Source organism: Sesamum indicum, linkage group LG3 (assembly GCF_000512975.1).
Source record: "Sesamum indicum cultivar Zhongzhi No. 13 linkage group LG3, S_indicum_v1.0, whole genome shotgun sequence".
Lineage (NCBI taxonomy): Eukaryota > Viridiplantae > Streptophyta > Magnoliopsida > Lamiales > Pedaliaceae > Sesamum > Sesamum indicum.
Window position 1 is genome coordinate 18927719 of NC_026147.1, and position 22184 is coordinate 18949902.

The 22184-nt window shown below is 31.3% G+C and overlaps 2 protein-coding genes across 5 annotated transcripts in view; one reads left to right on the forward strand and one right to left on the reverse strand.

The window, feature by feature from the left end:
• LOC105159009 (pumilio homolog 15-like) lies at positions 1141 to 1557 on the forward strand. Its single transcript, XM_011075939.1, has one exon. It carries the CDS (start codon positions 1141 to 1143, stop codon positions 1555 to 1557), a length of 417 nt encoding a protein of 138 aa, XP_011074241.1.
• The window catches only part of LOC105158795 (BAG-associated GRAM protein 1-like), an 18745-nt gene continuing 533 nt past the window's right edge, over positions 3973 to 22184 (reverse strand). Inside the window, exons 2-20 of one of the 4 annotated variants that reach the window (XM_020692367.1) lie at positions 22130 to 22164; positions 20540 to 20590; positions 20313 to 20419; positions 18806 to 18881; positions 17235 to 17363; positions 17067 to 17113; positions 16712 to 16861; positions 13870 to 13990; positions 13609 to 13725; positions 11511 to 11540; positions 11301 to 11400; positions 10227 to 10333; positions 9035 to 9283; positions 8832 to 8936; positions 7786 to 7932; positions 7633 to 7686; positions 6707 to 6770; positions 4493 to 4554; positions 3973 to 4374 (exon numbers count right to left, since the gene is read on the reverse strand). In XM_020692367.1, the coding sequence (XP_020548026.1) occupies positions 4255 to 4374; positions 4493 to 4554; positions 6707 to 6770; positions 7633 to 7686; positions 7786 to 7932; positions 8832 to 8936; positions 9035 to 9283; positions 10227 to 10333; positions 11301 to 11400; positions 11511 to 11540; positions 13609 to 13725; positions 13870 to 13990; positions 16712 to 16861; positions 17067 to 17113; positions 17235 to 17363; positions 18806 to 18881; positions 20313 to 20419; positions 20540 to 20590; positions 22130 to 22164 (1871 nt within the window). In that variant the 3' untranslated portion in view covers positions 3973 to 4254. The remainder of the gene's footprint in view (positions 4375 to 4492; positions 4555 to 6706; positions 6771 to 7632; positions 7687 to 7785; positions 7933 to 8831; positions 8937 to 9034; positions 9284 to 10226; positions 10334 to 11300; positions 11401 to 11510; positions 11541 to 13608; positions 13726 to 13869; positions 13991 to 16711; positions 16862 to 17066; positions 17114 to 17234; positions 17364 to 18805; positions 18882 to 20312; positions 20420 to 20539; positions 20591 to 22129; positions 22165 to 22184) is intronic. The other 3 variants (XM_011075667.2, XM_020692368.1, XM_020692369.1) reach the window with 3 other exon arrangements.

A 22184-nucleotide genomic window follows, 5' to 3' on the forward strand; every position in this document is an offset into this window, starting at 1 on the left:
CCCTTATTTTAACAAATCTCGACTATTTTTGTTCTCAATGTGCAATATTTTAAAATTACAAGACAACTTACCAAAATAAATTCATATAGGACTAAAAGTACCATCTCTTATACTTTCGAGAATGATATTATAATTTTTTTCATTTATAATTATAAGTTACCTAATTCTTATCCAGAATAAGTATCATATAAAAAGTCAACAAGGATATGATAAGATAATTAATGTCCCGAATGTAATCAATAAACAATTTATTAAGCATAGAATTCTAAAATATTTGTGGAAAATAAATATAAATGTATCTTATAGAAGTTAATTAATTATAATTCCAATTAATTTAAAATGCCATCCATAATAAGTATCGTATAAAAAGTCAACAAGATTATTTTGATCATGTAAAAATACTTGGTGAAAAACTAATTAATATTTATAAATGTAGCTTATAGAGGTTAATTAATTATAATTCTAATGTCAAAAAAAGTCAATAACTATATTGAATAGTCATTATAAGTCAATAAGTATACTTTAGTGATGTAATAATATTTGGCCAAAAAATGATTAGTATTCAAGCTCTAATTAATAAACAATCAATTAGGCATAAAAATCATAAAAGATTTGTAGATAACAAATGTAAATAAAAAATTTACAAGATAATATTAATCATAGTTGCAATTTACTTTATTATTATCAAGAAAATTATGAAATATAAAGCACCTCTAATAATAAGTACTTTCATAATGGTCTACATATACATAGATGATGATGATAACAATACAACGCAGAATCAAAACATTTTGTAATACTAGCTATATAGATATATATGAGTGATGTATTAATTAATATTTGGTGAAAAAACAATTAATGCTCAAGATGTGATTAACAAAAATTTAATTAGCAAGAAGAATTAGAAAGGACTTGCAGAAAATAAATATAAATAAATATTGTACAAAGTTAATTAATTATAATTCTAATTTACTTGATTGCCATCAAGAATAAGCAGCATATACAAAGTCAACAAGGATATATTAGTCTATACAAAAATTTCAAAAAGCCATTAGCACTCTAATTATCATAGAAGAGAGAATATATAAATTGCTCAAGAGTTGTAGCTTCTATGCTTCATCAAGCCAATATTCTCCAATAATGAGACAAAATTTGCTTCTCACATTTGCATTACTACTCACCATGCATTGCTATTCACTGGTTGACAAAGAAACAGTTGTGGTCAAGAATGATATTTCAGGTGAAAACATTACAATCCACTGCTATTCCTCAGATGATGATCTTGGAGTTCATACACTAGCTTATGCAGCAAATTTCACTTGGTATTTCCATGTGAATATTGGAGGAAGTACAAAATTTTACTGTGATCTAACGACTGGGCATGGTTCTGGGAACTATGGAGTTTTTGATAAGAGATTGGAGAATCAGTGTGATGACTATTGTCTCTGGTTGATAAAGGCAACCGGGCCATGCCTGGTACAAAAGGTGATTCGTGGCGAACTATATTGCCAACCCTGGAAGAAACCCCCTTACCATATCAAGGGTTTTGCCTCTTAAAGCACTGCTAAATATAAGGGTGAATCAAGCAAGGACGAACATGATGTATAGAGTAAACAGACTAGTAATATGGCTAAGTACTGTCGGATAAATTTCCATACTCGAGAATGTGATGATGATTGATGTACTAAGGTTATGGAATAAAAAAGATTGATGCGCCTAACTTTCAGTACGAACAAGGAAGTAATTATGGACTTAATCTCAGACCGAGAGTTGAAAAAATATAAAATAAGACAATGCATATGCCAATGAAGCCAATTGAACCAAGAAAAAAGAAAAACAAGTATCAGGTTAAAAGCTTATTTGGGTTGAGACACCCCTGTTACAGTAAATATATATATATATATATATATATAGAAAGAGAGAGAGAGAAACAAACATATAGAACAATTTCCAGCAACTCTGGCATTAGTTAATTAAACTGATAAATATCACAGACTCTACAAAATAGTTAGTGGTCCACCTTCGTACGGATGTGTTACTTGGGAAAAGATTCTGAGTTGTAATACTGCTTTGAGATTAATAGGCATGCTCTTTAGATCAGTTCTTTACCTCCTCAGTCTGTCAAGTATATATTTCTTGTTTATTCTCGTACACAAAAAGGGTATTGTTGTTATGATTCTATTTCTCGTCCATCCTTTACATCAGTTTATGTTACCTTCTTTGAGTCCACCACGTATTACTCAAAGGGCAACTGTCCTCTTGTAGCTCTACCCTTACCCGTACTGTCCCCTTGCCCTCCCCGTCCCTTGGAGTAAGAAACAAAAATGCGGAAGGAGTAGTGCTGAAGCAGAATTTAGATCGTTTTTCAAGGAATCCTTGAGGTAATATGGATTCAAAAATTGTTGAAAAACTTAAAAGATCTCTAGTCCTTCACCTATGAAGGTGTATTGTGACAACAAAGCAACCATTTCAATTGCTCATAATCCAATGCTCCACGATAGAACAAAGCATATGAAACTAGTTAAACATTTCATCAAAGAAAAACTTGATAACCAACTGATTTACATGTTATACATCTCAACCACAAATCAAATCAGATTGTTGATATATTCACAAAGGGCTTTGCAGAAGTATTTCACTAGCAACTTGGCAATGGAAGACATCTTCCAACCAGCTTGAGGTGGAGTGTTGAAGAAGGAATGTCAACATATATTGTTGATCGTGAGGCTACATTTTTAGGATTTATTTGGCATGACCTCTCGAAATATTAGCAGGAGATTCGGATAGATTAGGAATATTTTCTACTTATTTTGGATAACACTAGATTTCATTAAATTAGGGATTCAAACCTAGAATAGATGTATACTTTTTGTATCTCCTTATATTTTCTACTTCTTTAGGACAACACTAGATTTCATTAAATTAGGGATTCGACCTAGAATAGATGTATGCTTTTCTTTTCCTTGATCTTTGTATCTCCTTATATAAGAAGGATTGGTATAGCGTTATTTTAAAATATTGAACCAAAAAACCAAATCAATATGGTCTTCTTCCAACCCAGCTCTCTATTTTCATAATCATTTAATTTCATACTAAATATTATATACTTCTAGTACCTTTTCTTAATCTAAATTAATTATTTATTCTTTTAGCATATCCAAGTAGTATCAATACTATCTATATTATATTTTCCAATGATGTCATCTTGTCCTTGTACTTTGTACTTGTATCTATGCAACAAAGAGGTCAATGGATCCTCTAAGCAAGGCACAATATAGTACTTACTCGAACAAAACTATATTAATATTTGCATTGATATAAGTAAAATATGATGGACACCCATGTAACCAAATCAAGAAAAAAGATTTATATAGATCACCCAATAAAAACAATGCAAAAATAAGAAAAATCATAATGAATATATAAATGCCAAAAACTAACTAGCAAACTCGTGAAAAAGTTCAAAAGCATGTCATATTAGCTCGTGGTTCTATACCCAAAGTTTCAACTGAGAAAAATGTAAAGGCGGTTATGATTGATCCAAAATAAAATTGGATAGTGATATATAACATAATTACCAAAAAGAACGAGTGTTTCCATAAAGAAAGTTCGTAGATTCCTAATTCTAGAACTAGAGTATGATTAATAATTAGGTTTAGGAAAATGGATGAAATGAGATTGTGTTAGTGAGAAACAAGTATTGTGGTTGTAAGGTGATAAATTGTCCTGAGCTTAATTGTCGTATTGAAGTGAAATTATATGGTGCATATTGAATAAGATGCATAAGTTTAAATACTATAGAGGAGAGTAAGTCTCAAGAGAGATCAATCATTATGGCATTATCTTAAACAGAATAACAAAAGCGTTTGGAGTGTCTCAAGTAGAAACTGATGGATAAGCAATTATGGCGCAAAACAGTCAAATAAGTCTCAAATCTAAAGTAAAACCCATTAACAACACATTGGCCAATTTAGAGAGGAAAAAAACAAATATATCAGATGAAATATGGTATAATAGCTTTTAGTTAAAAAAAAAAATGATAGTATGATAAAGATTAAACATGTTACACATAAATCACTGGAACGCACCACTCGTTCTCTAGAAAAGAGATAGGGCGCAAATACGCAGTGAATGGGCATTGTGTAAATTGATATTGACAATAGATAGTTGACAAACCCAGTTATTATGAACACAAGCAAAGCAACAAGTAACTCAAAGACATGCATACAGAAGATCACTGTTGTATCACCAGATTTATTTACTTTCTCGGATGCTAACAGGAGAAATAGCAACATTTTCAATCTCACTAGCGGAGGTCCTTGAGTTGATGTATGAGCGAGCTGCGTCTAACCTTATCTTGTACACTTTCTTATTCTGCAAAGATTTGATTGATTATATTTAGACATTTTATCCTTCAATTGGTCTAGTTTTTTTAACCTGAAATTTAGTCTTAATAACAAGAAAAAGGAGTAGGCAATAAAGAAATACATACATCATCAATAGCACCTGTTTTGATCCTAGATTGCAATATACACCATTTCTTGAAATGTAAACCTGTAACGGTTGCAAAAAGAAAATTATATACACATTAATATTTGAAAGGATATCTCGTCAAACATAAAGCTTTCTGGAGCTTATAATGACCATGTAGGCATAATGTTTTTAAAAAATTAGGAGTAAAAGTGTCATTCTTTTCATCTATAAAAAAAATGGTTTTTATTAAGAAAGAAAGAGAAATCGCAAGAAAACAATAAGTTTATTTGTGGATTTATAAATATATAAATATATATTTATTTATCTTTTCATGCACGAACAAGATATGTTTTGGATTTAATACTTCCAATTGAGTTTATAAAATATAAGTGTACCCTTCCTATTTTATACTAAGTCATCATTTAAACTAAATTATTTTTATTTTTATTTTTATGATTTGTCATGATATAATTAAATGCAATTGTGCTGAATTAATTTTATTAGAAAGCTTTAAGTATTAGCAAAGTATGATACAACATACATACTCATATATTTACATATTTATGTAAAATTTCAATTACTTGATCAAGATATATTAGTAACACTTAATTATTAGCAAATAAAATTTCTTTATTCATAAATTTTATATTAATTTTATGAAATTATAATAAATTAGCATCTATATAAGCAGGTAGATCTTAAAAACTAAGAACATATAGGAAGTTAAATAACATGCTCACAGACATATTAGAGGATTTGTTCTCTTTAGAGAATCAGACTATTAATGGAAAATTCTATTTTCTCAAACTTTTTCCACTTCTTTTTGTTTTATGGTAAGCAATCACAAAAATATAATGAATGTCTAAAAAAATATAAAGAATTATTAATTAAAAAGTTAACTACTTAAAAGATTGACAAGGAAAAAATAATATTCTTTAGTAAATATAAGCATCAAGTACCCTTGAGATTTACTTATGTCTAACAAATACGTTCCTCCATTAATGAAAATCCACTGAATTTATTGACATTAACAAAAAATTAAATAATAATTTATATTTACCCCTAATTGATTTATTACTCACTTATTGCAGGTCAAACAAATTTTTTCTAACCAAACTACCCAATGGTAAAAATATATCTCCTCATATGCATTAATGTGTGGAGACATATAAAGGTAATTTGATCATAAAAAAAATTATTTGACCTGCAACAAATTCATAATTAGTCAATCAAGGGTAAATATAAATTTTTATCTGATTTTTTGTTAATATCAACAAATTCAGTGAATTTTGATTAATTGAGAGATTTATTTATCAAATGAAAGCAAACCTCAGGGGTGCTAAATATAATTTTCCAAATCACACCAAACCTCTAGGGTTGGAAGTGTAATTATTCCTAAATATATATGCTGAAGAATGCAGAAGAACCACAAGTACAATTATTAATATTGAAAAATTAAAATAATTATATATGTCATTAAATATAAGTATCTTTTTAACAAAATTATATCATTTACTCATGTATCAAAACCCAAAATCATGCTAGCATTTATAAGAAATTATATTCATCTCAATAACTAAAAGGATTTGTAGATAATACTAACAAATGTTATTGTTATTTATATTTTTGCCAGAAAAATTAAAATATTTCTTGATTTGTTGGGAATTTTTTTGTGAAGACAAAGGTGCGGAAACCAAAAGTATGTGCAATATACTCAAACCGCATATATTTTTCTAATATAATATAATGTATTCGCCCACCCCACATGAGATAATGAAAGAGACAGAAATAAGTGAGAGTGCAAATACTGAAACCATGAAAATTAATTGAAGCTCTGGCATGCAATCGTCATCAACTAAGTGTGTCTATTGTCTGCAGTACATTGAACATCAATCATTCATTATGTCCTAGTATGGAATTACCAATATCATATATGTTTCAAAGAAGACTTTATGCCCTAATGTCTACAAAACTGAAAAATGACCAACTGATAACAATTGGTAACAAATATTGTAGCCCAATTGATGCATTTAGTAAAGTTGCTTAATGAATTAAGACAATAAACTGCTTGATGAGGAAACAGATGATATTCATGCTGGATGAGAGAACGAGAAAGATTGCATGTCGTGATGCATGATGATACAACTGGAAATAACCAGCACTAAAGCATGAAATGAACTCTAAATACTTATAAAACCAGAGAAGTAAGCAAAAAACAAAAGGAAAAACGTACCAAATCTAATATCCACAGTGCATGATGACTCAAAGTTGGTCTCTACTAACCATCTACAATGACCCTGATTGAAATGATATATAACTCAGAAATAAAACTAACAAAAAGAGAAAACTAAAATGTCATAGACCCAAAAAAATGGATTTTTGAGTAATTAGTTGTGGTTTCCAGTTTTGAGAATATAGATGCAGATTCCAGTAGAATATCCTTAAGACAATAATATGTACGTTCTGTTATTTACTCTGATTATAAGTATGTAAACTTGACTAACATATCCTCCAACAGCATCTAAAAGCATATTCATCATTATTAATGATAAGTAAATTTATTCTTAGGTTGACACCCCCCTTTTTTCCCCCTCACTTAACCAAGATTTACTACTATCTTTTACGACAAAAGCAGGATTCAACTTCCTCCATGTAAGACTAAAGCACATGAAATTTATTTCAACTCCCTCTTGAATTTTCTCTCCTCTCTTCATGAAACTAGGTTTTGTTTTATTACTAACAATACTTTTAATTTGGTACCCGTAAGTCTATGCTCTTAAGATGTTGTAGGAAATATTGATTATCATCTTTTCTTATTATTTTGTTGCATAGTTCAAAAGAATAAAAACATTCGTTTTGGAGGTCTAGAAATTAATAACAATCATTAAACCTTTCTTTACCTCTCTATTTGCACCTTTAGGAAAAAGTACACGTCTCTCAAATTCATTTTATTACACTTGATTTGCTATATAGTGAACCAGATTTACAACAAATGCCAAACTAAGAGTATGTCTTATCATTCTTTAAAAACATTCAGGCAAAGTAAGATCATATAGAAACAAGTCCTGTGAATTATGATCCTTTTTACCAAATTAGACTTGATATAAACTACTCTATTGTCTAAAATTCTCCAAACAGAGCATAAAAGTACTTATATACCTCAAAATATGATGCAAATGGGACACCCTGTGTCTGTTGTATGGTTTCAAACACCTACCAGAAAACCAAATACATAATAAAGAAATTATTAAATTAATGCCACCAGAAAATTAAATTTGAAATGAGTCATGTCATTAGAAAGTTGAGTATCACCAGTGTTTTCTTATCTGCTGATAGAACAGCATGTTGCCACTCTGTTACTGGTATATCTGGAGGACACATTGGAAAGTTACACAAGCTTCTATATGAAACTTCTCTGACTTGACCATTGTATTCATCAGAGGCACGCCACTGACCCACCTGAAGTTACATAAGAGGACAATTGAGATCGACATAGAATTTACTAATTCTAATTTCCATCAATAAAATCATTAAGTGTTAAGTACAGTATTGATTTCCTGATACAGCTGCCACAATCACATTAGCTATCTAAAAATGCTTTAATATGATATTTAGGAACATCATGTTCGTGACATCGCAGTCACTAATTCTCATTACACTTTGTCTTTGTTGCATGCATATGAACTGATGTAGATTATGGGTGTGCATCAGCTTGCAAGTTCTTCTGACTGCAATCAATCACTATTACTCAATAGCTTCGAACCACAGAACCCAAAAGGCAAGCCATATGGACTATCTTTGTGTGTGTATACAGTTTCGCATTTATTTCAGTAAACTCTACGTGTACAGTTCACGATATCCATTATGCACTATCACATTTGTTAGACTAAACTGCGTAACATGATATCCAGCGAACTTCCCACTTGCTTATTTTCCAATTAATTATCTGGAAGCTTTTAAAGTACAAAACGAGAACAGACGAGCTTTAGAACAGCGAAAGAGCGATTCCATTGTACCCATCTTTCCCCTGAGTAAACAGGAAAAATGCTAATCTTGTCGCAACATTCAATCTGCAAAAGAGAAGTTGGTACTTCTTGGTCGTGAACATTTGTTAGTGTCCTTAGCTATTCCCACTTATTTCCTTCTTCAGGTGGGGAGGCATGATCATTTGACCTCACGAAAGAGATTAACAGAGGTCCAGGCCAGGGTTGCATATGTTAGAGGCTAATACTACAATTTGAAGCTATAAATTTCTTTAAGTTGAAGACCCTTGAAAAGTACATGGAGTTCAAACTAAATTCAGTATAGGGCCGAAATTGCTATAAGAAACAAATTTTTTGCAAGTATTTGTTACTTACTATGAGATTGAAATCCTTTCGGGTGGTATGGTACTCACTTGTGAAAGTTGAGCCATCATCTAAAAGAAACTTGAAAAATTGCTCTGCCGTGCATGCAAAAACATCCTGCAAAACGATTTGTACAACAAGAAACAAACATATTACTTGTGTTGCTAGAATTTTACATGAAGATAAAAAAAAATAAAAAGTAGTAGCATATATACATTGTATATTCTAGTAAGCACTTCCTCTTTGATGAATGGTGGAAAGTTTTCAGGCTTGGACGCACTTTCCTCAGAAATCTTAGATTGGCTTTCGCCGCCTCTAGAAGAGCAACTATGTGCATGCCGAACTGACTGGTCCACCTTTAGATAATCGAGCAGTGCTGGCTGCTCCGTCTCCTTCACAAAATCAGGTAATTCTAGTTGCTCCTCCTCCTTTATGAAATCAAGCAACTCTGATTGTTCCTTCCCCTTCTCAAACAATTAGACATGGAGGATCTACTCAGATAATTGAAGCAGATAAGAAATAGAACACTATATACCTAAAAGTAACTCTACCTCTAATAGCAACTCTATCACTGATATTATTCATCACATATGAGAAGCATAACCTTAATATTATGATTTTCTCCTAGTTGATGTTCTAACAATCAATTATTAATCTCAAATGACAAAAGTTCGAGGTAGGCAGGGCACCAAATTTTACTACTTTGCTTCCATGTGGACTATAACATTACATTGGCGAGAACATTTGTTTCCAAATCACCCAAGTGCTTGCTTTGTTTATTTCAAATACCACTTCAAGAGTACATTTTGCAGGTAAAATGCTTGAAGACGTCTTATGGCTTCATCATCTTGTCCATATAAGTAGATCACACATTCAACTATTGAAGCATTGATAACTATCTTCAAGTCCTATAATATTTCTTTATTACTGCAGAAGATCAAAGCATTTAATAGTATGTGGTAACCAATCAAGCCTGATAAGATGATTCAAATTCTTCCATAACAAGAACTTGACAGCCTGTGTTTTTTTTTTTAATCAATAATAAAAGTGAAAACATAATACATATTTTCATTGAACATATATTGATTTGATACCACACTCCAACATAAAACACAATCTTATTAGCTAATCTAAACATATTCTCATTTTCAAACTAGTAAAATACACATTTTCCACTTAAAACTGAAAATGAAAACATAAACAAGCAGCTTGATTAATTCCTAGTCTTGGTTAACTCTCTTTCTGAAAATTAATGTCGGCAACTCAAAAACCACATTCCACCTAAGATATTAAGCACATTGGCTTGTATCTTAATTACCCTTGAAGTCAAACAATTCTATATAACAGGCTGCAGTCTCTCTAAGACAGTCAAATTAGGGCATGAAGATTGAGAAAGCAAATTCAGACCTTCTTCTCAGCTTCCAACATAGTATGGTAGTTCTTCACTGCTTGTTGTAAAGCTCTTAATGATTGATTCCTATTCCAGAAAGATGCAAATTTGTATCTGACTCTACCTGAAAGAGAAACATGGATAAAGTGATTATACACCATACTGTAAGTCAAAATATCTTAACACACAACAAAAGCAAATACGAATATTTGGTGTCTAGAGTAAAAGAATCATTTAGCAATACCAAGGGCAAACAGTTTCACAAACTAGCTTCAACATATTTCCCTTAATCGAGCTAAAACAACTTCAGCGACCAAGTCAAGTTCAATAAGGAAATCTGTTCCAATTTTCAAGTACTCTTTGTTCATGCTGTAGTTTGTATGGAATATCAGCAATCACAGAAAAGAGAACCCAAGCTAAGATAAAAGCATCATACACATGATAGCTGTCTTTGCTGTCTAGTATAGACTTGGAGAGGAAAAGACAAAATGAGAAAAACAACAAGATATGAACAGTTAACAAGCTCCGGTTTCTGTATAAAGATATTTGAAAGACATAGTGGTGAGCAACTTGCCTCTAAGAAGTGTATGTATGATTGCGTATACATCAAACTTATTCCAGTATCCTAGAAAAAGTAGAACTATTATTTTACTTTAAGATATTTCCATAATAGAGTCAAAGGATTTTGCCCAGTATTGCCTCATAAAAATTTGGAAACATCACTCTCTGTAAAAAGATACAACCACATCAGAAATCTCATCAGTACTTAGAGTACAATAGTTTCACTAGATTATAGAGGGAGAAGGGTAGAAAGGGCACTACTGATAGTTCGATGTAATACAGATGTAACTCTACATTCAAATGAGAACTGAAACAAAACCACAAAAGCTATATCTCTATGAATGTTTCATTGGATTAAAGCATCAAATTCAAGATAGAAATGAATTTCTTATCCCTTTTGACATGGCATGAGAGATAATGTATTCTACAGATGCCTAAAAAAAGCAGTCATCAATCCTGTTGAACTCAAGAAAAAGGATAAGGAGTTACAAAGGGAGTTAGAACACTAAAAACAAAGAACAATTACTAACCATCAGCACTTTCCAAGGGAGGCACACCATGCCCCCCAGAACGCACTCGAAGAATTATCGTAATAGCAGGATTGATCAATGCATGTTGGCTCCTTCTTATCTGTGGTAGCAGACCAGAGAAATGGACTCAATCATTTCATACTTCCAGTTATGACCTACAAGCCCCTAAAATGGTAGTGAGGGCAAAGAAACTGGGGAAAAGCATTGTACCTCGTCTATATCTCCTAAAGGTATAATTACCTGCCAAGTGTCAATAGGAAAAAGTAAGCATCAGAAAAAAAAAACAAAACCTAGAAAGACCAACAAATGTACCAATTATTGTTGTCAGAAACCAAAAAGGCACCATTGAACGAGAAGCATATACAATCTGATGAAACACACAACAGAAATATAAAATTAATAGCTCTTAATATTAATATTACAATTAATAAGGTACTAACTAGACGCATTTCAATTTATAAGGTACTAACTGTAAAATTTGTTACTTTTGTCATAAACATGGCATTCCAGTAGGGATTCGTAGCACGACCAAAAGCATCCAGTTATAGTAGATGCATTTATCAAATACATAAGAGTATTCCAAGTGGAAAATATGAACATGCATTACACATGGAGAAGCAAAGGGAAGATTGTATTCCATAGGCTAATAAAAGTTACTAACTCCCTGCCATGATTTGCTACAAAAGTAATCAAATTCACCTTTTATCTTCAAAATATTTACAGGTTGAATCGTTCATGTTGAAAGTATGGGAAGATATGTATCCGGATTGGCGCATAATATATCTGCCGCTATCTAGTATTTTCCGAGTATATATGTATCACTAATAATATCCAAATATCACCGATACAATGAGATTATTGGCCGTATTGGGATATTGTCAGCGCTAATATCCAACACCATCATATTATTGCGAATGCTATAACGTTACTGAAATTTAGACTTCTTTTTTGAAAACTCTTTGTAATATGAATTACATAATGTGCTATTACAATTATTATCCCGAATGCTATAATGTTAATGAAATTTAGACTTCTTTTTTAAAACTCTTTGTAATATGAATAACTTAATGTGCTATTACACGTATAATGAATATTTTCTTATTACTTTTGCTAATTTAACTATTTTTCTAGTGACTTTAAGTTTGAGAATAATGTTTTATTAAATTTCATTCTAAAATTTCTTAATATATACAAAGGAGTAGTAATTTATGTTGTTTGTAGTTTTATTAAATTTTTTGGAGTTTTTTAGCATCCCATAATGTGTTCTTTTGGTATTGCCAAACAACATCCGCCACGTCCAATTTGGAATAATGCCTATCAATAATAATATCGAACTATGGAATGGATACCATCCTCACCTTATGACTTTACAAAAAGCCCTAAATGGTTTCTCTTCAAAATTATGTGACCAGTGAACTTTAAAGAATCTTCAAACCAATTCTTGATTCTTCTCAAGAGAAGAATGCAAAAACCTAGTCCTTTGTTAGTTGTTACTTGTTATCTCTGATCCTTTGGAAGAAAAATAATTTTCCAACTGGAAGGACATGCCATTAATTTTCATGATAAATGAAATTATAGTTTAACAAGAAACTCCCACTGAACACCGTCATAAGCTCCATTTAACTTCTAGCCCTATTTCTTACACATCCAGACCCTTGACATGTGCTATCAAAGCAGAAACACCAAAATGTGCGAGAATAGCTCTAGAATCTAAGAATGAAAGATCTTCAAAAGAAGAGTATATCTAATCATAAATTATCCTCATCAGAAAGAAACTTGCATAGTGTTTGGATTTGTGGTTTGAGTGTTTTGGAGATAGAGAGAGAAAAATAGAGATAAATAAGTGTGTGTTGAAAATAGATGATATGTTTAGATTTGTGTATTGAGGTAATTTAAAATATTTTAAAATAAGTGGTGTATGTTTGATGTTGGGATTTGGGAGACAAAAATCACTGTTTATTGTCAAATCATATCCTTTTTATATATCTTTTTATATATAAATATGTATACATATAAATATTGTATGTTTAATGTTGTATTTTTTTAGACAAAAATCACTGTTCATTATCAAATCATGTCTCTTTTATATTATATATAGAAAGTTGAAAAATACAAAAACACACAGATAAGGTGTAAAAACACAAAAACAGACATTGAATGTGTTTTATCTTGTCTTGGGAATTGCGAAAACATAAAACCAAACACAGTGTTGGGTTTTTTAGCAAGAAGTTCCAAGGATTTGCCTTGTCAAATGAACTGATCTCCAGGAACAAGTTCAATTGTAAGTAACAAAGGATGAGAAACTGACCTTCATTTGCTTCGAGAAAATGTTAGAGTGGAAGCAGATGTGCCATGCTGATAGATACATTCGGCCGTGATACAAAAATGACCTCTCAAGTGCACATGAATAGCTATGTTCAATGACCTGAAGAACATCTATATCAGCAACTGAACCTAACTACTACATTTATCCAAAACAAGACACTGATCGACCAGAAATAAAACCAAAAGCACTGGAAGGTAACATTCGACTACTAAGCATATCCAAAATATAAGAGTGAAAGAATGCCTCATCTGGGACAAGATTGAATACTATCGGCAGTGGACCATGTTTCTGATGCAGAACTTGAGGTCCTTGTTTCTGGAAAGCTCTTCTTTGAGTGTTATCGCCAGCACAGCCACTCAAATCCCTAAAAGGCAGTAGATTAAACAAGTCAACTGCCATACCATACAAAAGATTTTGTATTAGATTAGCTTTCATTACTAGCAAACAAAAACTAACCTCTATTTGTTCTGCACTCGCAAATTAATACATAATTTATCAAAAAGTAAAGCTAATTAAATTGAAAACGAAGAACTTATTATTTCACAATATTGATTCCATATGCCTACACAAAAATTCACAAGGGAAAATATTTGTTAAGCAAATATTGTTATTCTCCAACCAATTGCTTGTTGAACATATCTATCTTAAGCACCAAAAAGCTTAGCTTGCAAATTTTTACAAGCATATTACTTAAAACCAAAAGGTGCCAAAAGACTGGCTTTCATCATAAGTACCAAAACAATCTTAAGTCCAAGATATTGTAGAACTGCAAAATTGCATATGTAACCCCTTTTTTTTTTTTGTTTGTGGTATTTAAATGAGTCTGCACAAATCAAATTCTCAATCTAGTAAAGCACAATAATGCAGAAATTGACTTATCAAAAGAAATATACAGAAATTGATCATTTCCAAACAATAAAAAAATTAGGCTAAATTCCATCAAGCACAAGCATTATAATGATATTCAAAGTATTAAAATTAGGGGTGCACAACGAGTTTAACCTGGTGGATAGTTCAAGCTCAAGTTCAATTGTCTATATTCAAAAGCTTACTGACTGTCTATTTTTCAAGTTTTTGTACTTCTATTTCTTTTAGAGATGTATATAGGTAATTATGTAAACCTTTTATTCAATAAAAGTATTTACTATATGTAAATATTCTTATTTGTCTGCATTATGTCAATATTAGTTTATTTCGTTTACTTCCCCCATTATCTTAATAGTTCCTATAATTAACTATTTATATCTTTTTATAACTGAATCTAAAACATCTTTTTTTTAGCAAATGAAATTGGAAAAAGATGTATTCTAAAAAATATAACTTCATATTTACTAGAGAATACATATGTTTTACCAAGATAGGTATATATATGTTATTAACGTACTATATTCTTTAGAAATTTGTGTTAAAATCAATAATGCCCATAAGTTGGGGACATTCATTTTGGTCCCCGACATTTGATTTCAACTTTAAAATCGTCCCTATCTTTTAAATTCATTTTAAATTAGTGGGTGATTTGCTCATATTACCCTTAAACAACTTTTTTACAAAAAAAACAAAAACAAAAACCATTTTATACCCTCGCTTTTCATTTTCAAATTGCAATTTGGTCCCTCCCTCATAAATTTAGAAAACTATAACCATTTTAATTGGAAAAATGAACCATTGAGCAATTTCTTAGATAATAACTTAATCAATAACATATAAACATAATTATTGTGGATTTAATGAACTTTTTGAATTTTTCAACTAAAAGAGCACTTGAATAAATAAGTTGGAGAAAAAAATTTAAATAAAAAACACAGGAAAAATAAGAAATCTTCTAAAATTAGAATTTAAATAAGAAAATGAATATCTCAATTAAGATTGAAGAATGGGGCATAAAACCCCTTAAAGTAGAGTGCCTTCTCGAAGTAAGTGATTCAAATTTTCACTTTAAAACATAATTGCATAGATGAACCAACTAAACTGAGACGACACGAATTTTTTGTTATAAATAACATTATAGCTTCTGAATTTTTTTGCTTGACAAAATTATCCTCTCACACTTTTTTATATATACATATATAATTTCAAAAGCATTTCTATTTAAAAAATTTGCCGCTAATTTTTTTATTTAATATTTTTTCTCCAAGTTATCTATTCAAGGTTTTTTTTTTTAATTTAAAAAGTGAAAGAAGTTCAAAATTATATTTATAGGCCATTGATCAATTTATTATTTAAAAAATTGCCCAACCGTAAATACTTCCAATTAAAAGAGTAGTTATATTTTTTAAAGTTTATGTGCAAGAGACCAAATTGCATGAAAATAAAAAGTGAAAGGAATTAAAATGATTTTTTGTAAAAAGAGAAATATGTTTATAAGGGTAATATGGAAAAATCACATATTGAAGAGACTAATTTGAAATGAATTTAAAACACAAGAACTATTTTGAAGTTGAACACAAATGTAGGGGACTAAATTAAATATTACGCTCCATAAGTTAATATTAAACATAACAATAACAACAATGGTAATAATAATTAAAAAGTTCCACATAATTTCATAGATTTTGCCGTATATGTCATGTCTATTTAAAAGTGAGAAATTAATTATTGGTTATGAGTTTTTTGTTATTTTTTGTAATGAATAAATATGAACTAGGGATAATTTCACTTCTCGTACCCAAAGTATACCCCTTTTTTTTGTTTTAGTAGCTCAATTAGTACCCAAAATTTTTAATTTTCATCCACCTGAGTACCCTAAGTTTACTGCCATTTATTTTCAGCCACCTGAATACCCTAAGATAACTGTTAAAACAAACGGCCAACCCAATTTTTGACGGAAAATTAGGCAGAAGCTTGTCTATATAAAGGCATGTTTGGCTGCAATTTTATTCAACACGCATATAAGAAGGTTATTGAAGCAATGATATTTTGTATATATTGGCAATAGGAAAAGAAGTGAACAGCCATCAACAACTGGAAATAGAAACATAAGAGATCTCTTGCATGACAATCTAGTGACAAATAATATTGCTAATAAAGAAGACAATTAATTTCATATATGCTAAGTATGGAATTGAAGAAAAGCTAGAGTAACTACCTTGAAACGTTTAGCTTGTCAAGCTGTAACCCCTTAGAAGTTGCCATCTGTACCATTACTCCTACTCTCTTTGTCTCTCCAATGGCTTGTTCTCTTTCTCTCCCATTTTTCTTTGTTGTTTTTGCCAGTGACTTTTTCTCATCAAACTTCCTAATATTAGGTTTCTTACTTAACGTGAATTTAAATAAACAAACAAAATACTAAAAGATTGCATGTATTAAATAAGTCGACTAATAAATAATTTAATTTTGAATTTTTCAAATAAGTACAGTATGCTAGCATTTATAAACAGAAGGAGGAAGACAAAAAGAAAATGGAATGGAGCAAACATAATTGGCAGGCATGAATGAGCTACCTGGAAGAATCCAGTTGGAGCTTCAGAGTTTGAATACGAAGACAGACCTAATAAACAAACAAACAATAGAATTTTTCAACCTCCAAAGAAGAAGCGATAAGAAGCCATGCACCAGAGAAAAGAGAACATCATAAACTCAAAGGAGGCACATTCAAAACAATTTATGACCTGGCCTGATACACTGTCCAACGAATACCATATTGCACCAGTTTGACCTTCATGTTCAACAGGAATAGTCGCCGAACCAAGAACCACACTTCTCCGAATTATATCCCATCCACATATTGTCACAATAATCTGCCATACAGTTTGATAAAGATTTAGTTCAAGAAGAGTAACAAAAGGAAATGACTGGAGTAGCTTGGAGCATCCAAGCAGATTGGCTAATATAATATAATATTTAAACCATATTTTCTGACAAGGACTACTGACTCCCTCTTCAGTTATATTTCTTGCTTGAATGGGGTTTGGACATATAAATTTAGTATCTCCATTTTCTACTGATTTTCAGACTTCATATGCAATTAAAATCCGGTTTTTCTGTCAGAAGCTTGAGTTTGTTTTGATAGCCACATTTATAGTTTTTCTTCGTTTTTGGACATAGGCAACATAAGTTGAAAGTATATTCTTCTATTCATAATCTGCATGCATCAGTTTATATCACACCCAAACATGATACAAAAGAATGCAACTACAATGAAAAACAACAACAAAACTCAATATACGACCCCCAGGGATCCCAATGCAACTTGACAAGTCAATACCAATAAGAATTGCAAGCTCAAACAGGACTCATGAAGAGACTCACATGCTGTGAAATAGCTCAAGAGAGACTGACACATACGTGATTCAAAAGAAAATGATGTTCATTAATTAGAAGATACTGTGTGGAGTGGGAATCATCCCCCTATGTGATGCTTATTTGCTAAGTGTGAATTTCTTATTTTGAATTCTTTGATTTGGATCTTGAAACTTCTTAAAACAGCACAACAATTTTCAAGCACTGGAAAAGAGTCCCAGGATGACAAATAATATGAAACCAAGATTGTGTTCAGGAGTGAATCAACATTCCTGAGCACAATATGATTGTTGAAAACAGTACTTGCTGCATAATAGGAGGATCTACTGCATTATTTGGATATCTTGTGCTAAGGGAAGATAGATTGGTAGCATAGATATAGGATATAAGACCAAGAGGCTGCCACTATGCTATGCAATTCAAATCTTTTAACTATATAGTAGCTCAAGCACCACATCTTTTAAACTATACGATATATCAAGCATCACATTTCAAATGTGGTCCTGCCACAATAGCAATTGTTGTCACACAAGTCAATAATCCTCTCTAGCAATTGGTTTTCTTGGGAATCAATCCATGACATTATTTCTCTAGCAATTGGTTTCATCGAAGGGGATAAGACATTCAATTGGACTATTGTTGTGCTAACGAAGCATTTCATGTAAAATAGGAGAAAAAGCTTACTGATATACATTAAAGCCTATGGAAAATAGCTATAAAATCACATAAAATTTGATGAATTTCATTAAGATATTAAACTAGTATTCATTTTTAGAAAGATAAAATTAAAATGGAGAAAAAATAATTTTAGTAAATCCAAACATGAAAATGAATCTGATGACAGCTACTTTTATAAGAAAAAATTTAGTATACTTGAGCTTTGACAATCTGGAAAGCTGATTATGTTTCATTTGCAAAAGAGTTTATGTAAAATGATTACCTCAATAGGAAGCTCGTCAACAGGAAAATTGAACTCCTCCCTCCAAATGGGATTTCTCGAGCCACGTACCATAGAACTTCAAGAAACCCAAGTCAACTATCAAATTATATTCAAATATCTGCATGAATGATATAAAAGGAGAACAGAAACAATATGAAGAGCATCCAAAACTTTCAAACAGGAAAATGAGTAGTTGAATGCAGCGTTCCCTAGCCTCAACATGAGGTTACACTGCTCTAAACTAAAAGCAGCCAAAAACAGAGAAAACACATCTGACAGTTTTGAAAATGCAAAAGAAAGTCTATGGTGCAATTACATAAACACATACGGATATACACATGCAAAAATAGATCATACCCTATCCACAATCAAAGGAAGGGATGCATTGAAATTTAGTGATCAAGATACTACATTAATTTCAATATTGGAAACAAAGAATACCTGGGGTTTAGATCTCTACTAAATCATCGATTTATCTCCTTGGTTGTACATGGAGAAATGTTGTCTAAAGCTATATCTCAAAGAGCCTATGCATGTTCTATTGATTTGCATTGTGACAAGGTGGACGTAAGTGTAAAAGGTTTCAAAAGGATCAGGAAAATGAATTCCTTTCCTGGCTAAAAGTCAGTTTTCAGTGATAAAATTTCAGAAAGTATGTGAAAGTATTATGAACTCATAGTTTCACAATATCAAACCAAATCTGTCAATTGATAGTACGACATGTCAAAAGAAGCACCAGATCTTAACATTGCCAGAACATATTTCTAATTTTAATTACTAAAGTTCTCCACTACACTAAATGGATGCCCGAATTCACTGGATTATGAGATATCTAAGAATCAATGATAATGTAATGGGATTCCGATTTGGTATTCAAAGAGAAGTCTGAATGGAATCTTGGAAAGGAACAATTCCCTTAGTGACATAAAAGAAACGCGAACAACAATGTAAAGTTAGAAATTCAACTATTCAAATCCAACCAGGTTCTTGTACGCATAAACACAGATTTCTTAAGTTAGGTCCTGCAAGTTGCAATTCTCAATTCTGTTTTATATGTTCGAAACAAATGAAGTCGCACTTCAACTCAATATTAAGTCAAATCACAAATTGTGCGCGTGATGTAAGCATGTATCTCTCCTAGTGAACACCAACCGCATTCCATTGACACTAGATATGACATGAAAAAGAAAGAAGGAGGAGAAGATACCTTTGGTTGCTGAAAACAGAAAAAACAAAGTGTTTCTTGTGTATTTCGATGAATTTTTATCCACGGATTATTATAAAGAGACTGGCATTTTTAATTTACTTGTTAATAAAGGAAAAGTAAAAATAGCAACAATTACAAATCAGAGATAAACTAAATATCATAGATACCGGGCACAAAGATCCATATATGTCATTATGTAACGTGCCATTATAAACATGAAATGAGGAAAGAAATATGGCAGGACTTTTGAAAATACTGGTACCAGAAGCATTTTAGCAGAGACAAATGAGATGCAATCACCTTAAGCGCTTTTCTGCACCACAAGTGATAATTGCATAAGGATCTGATGTTCCATTCAAACTTGCCCCAAGAAGATTCTTCGCTGCTAAGAGCTCCACCTGACAAGACTTGGTAAATTAAGGAAACAAGTTCAAAGAAACTTTTTTATTAAAACTTGCAATTTATTCTAATAATTTCAAGACCGAATAACAAGCAAAGTGATAAAGTCTTGGTGTCAAAAGTACTACCTTCATTAAATATGCAGAATTTGTTTGAGGATTTCCATTAAACAGGCCCTTCTATAAAACAAGTGGAGAAGTGATGTCAAGCAAGTTGAAAATTGCATGAGAAATAGATAAGGGCTAATATAGCAAAATGTAGAATTACAGCTAGATAAATAAGGATGCAATTATAACAATAGGAAAAAGGGACCTTCCGAGTGTCAAAAACTTGACATTGGATGTTGATATCAATAGAAGAAAGTCCAACACAAAAAAGAATTACTTGATATAGGAAAAACCAAAAAGGCTACAACAAATAAATATAGGGGAAAAAGTTTAACACAAAATTTCAAATGTCAAGAAACTCAATACACATATTAGCTCTTAATTATACAAAAACTTCAAGTAATGTAAGATAGCAAGAAGAAGAAAAGAAAACTTTCTAAGTTCTTGTGTATTGTCAAAAACTACATACATAAAGTAGAACTAGTCACGACCATATTCTCTCTACTTCTTCTCTTATGCTTCAGTAGTCAATACTTTTGGTTTTCTGTTTATTTTTCTACCTTATACATTAAAGAATGTCTCTTCCGGTAAAGGTCATAAACAAATTCTTTTTCAAACTTAACTATATCAACTATGAGGATATATTTGTAAGACAAACAAGAAGAGTGCTATCAACATAAAACAACAAACTTATCCAAACCAAGGCAACAGCCTAGAGTAAAGTTGATCACATATATCGAGCTCACATCTCATTTCCAAAAATTGTAGCACAACCTAGCATGTTTTTCTAGAAAACATGACAAATTAAATAAAATAAGATCACCTAGTGTACACTGGATTATGCATATGAAACTATTATCTCCCATCCAAAAGTGTACCACAGCCTAGTGAAAATTTCAAAGGAGCAATATTCTTACAAATTGGTTATTTCAAATGAGAGGAAAAAAATACATGAAAATTTAAAAAAAAAAAAAAATAGAACATAAAAGACTTGGTCAAAGGAGCAATATTTCCTACAAATCAATTCTTCAATTAAACAATTAACCTTTTGTGCATCATCGTTAACAATCATTACATCAATAAAATCCACTATAAATTGACCACAACATGGCAAAATATGCAAACATAAAAATGGCAACACACAATCAATTGAGCCATGCAAATTACAAAAATGGCGTCCTATCATCAATCACATACAAAACTAGAGGCAAAACATCTCAGTTTCTCAACGACTGAATATGAGCTGTATGTTAGGTTCACGTATTCCTTTATTTCTTGTACTTTTTTTCTATTGGATGCATGGTCTAATTTGAGATTGTTTATTTACTTAATCAGTTTTGATATCTTCAAATACATATCCAAATGTATCAAAACGACTTCTATTAAAAAAGGGAAAAGAAAAATCTGTAGTGAGTCATAAGAAATGAAAACAAGCAAAACTAGTGCTAAAGGAGCACCCTTTGCTGAAAATTAGCAGTTAAATTTCCGAATTGCATTCCTTCCTTTACCAATAACAAAACCAAGTCCCATTAACCACCATAAAAGGCCGACGGCAAAACTATAGGTAAACACATCAAAGCAATCTAATGAGGGTAAAGCTACGGAAAAAACCTTTTCTTGGGCATCATTCACTTCCACATCGGCAGGCGGACCATCAACCCCCGGC

Coding starts and splice junctions, on each gene's coding strand:
- LOC105159009 (XM_011075939.1), top strand. CDS start 1,141: ATGAGACAAAATTTGCTTCTCACATTTGCATTACTACTCACCATGCAT.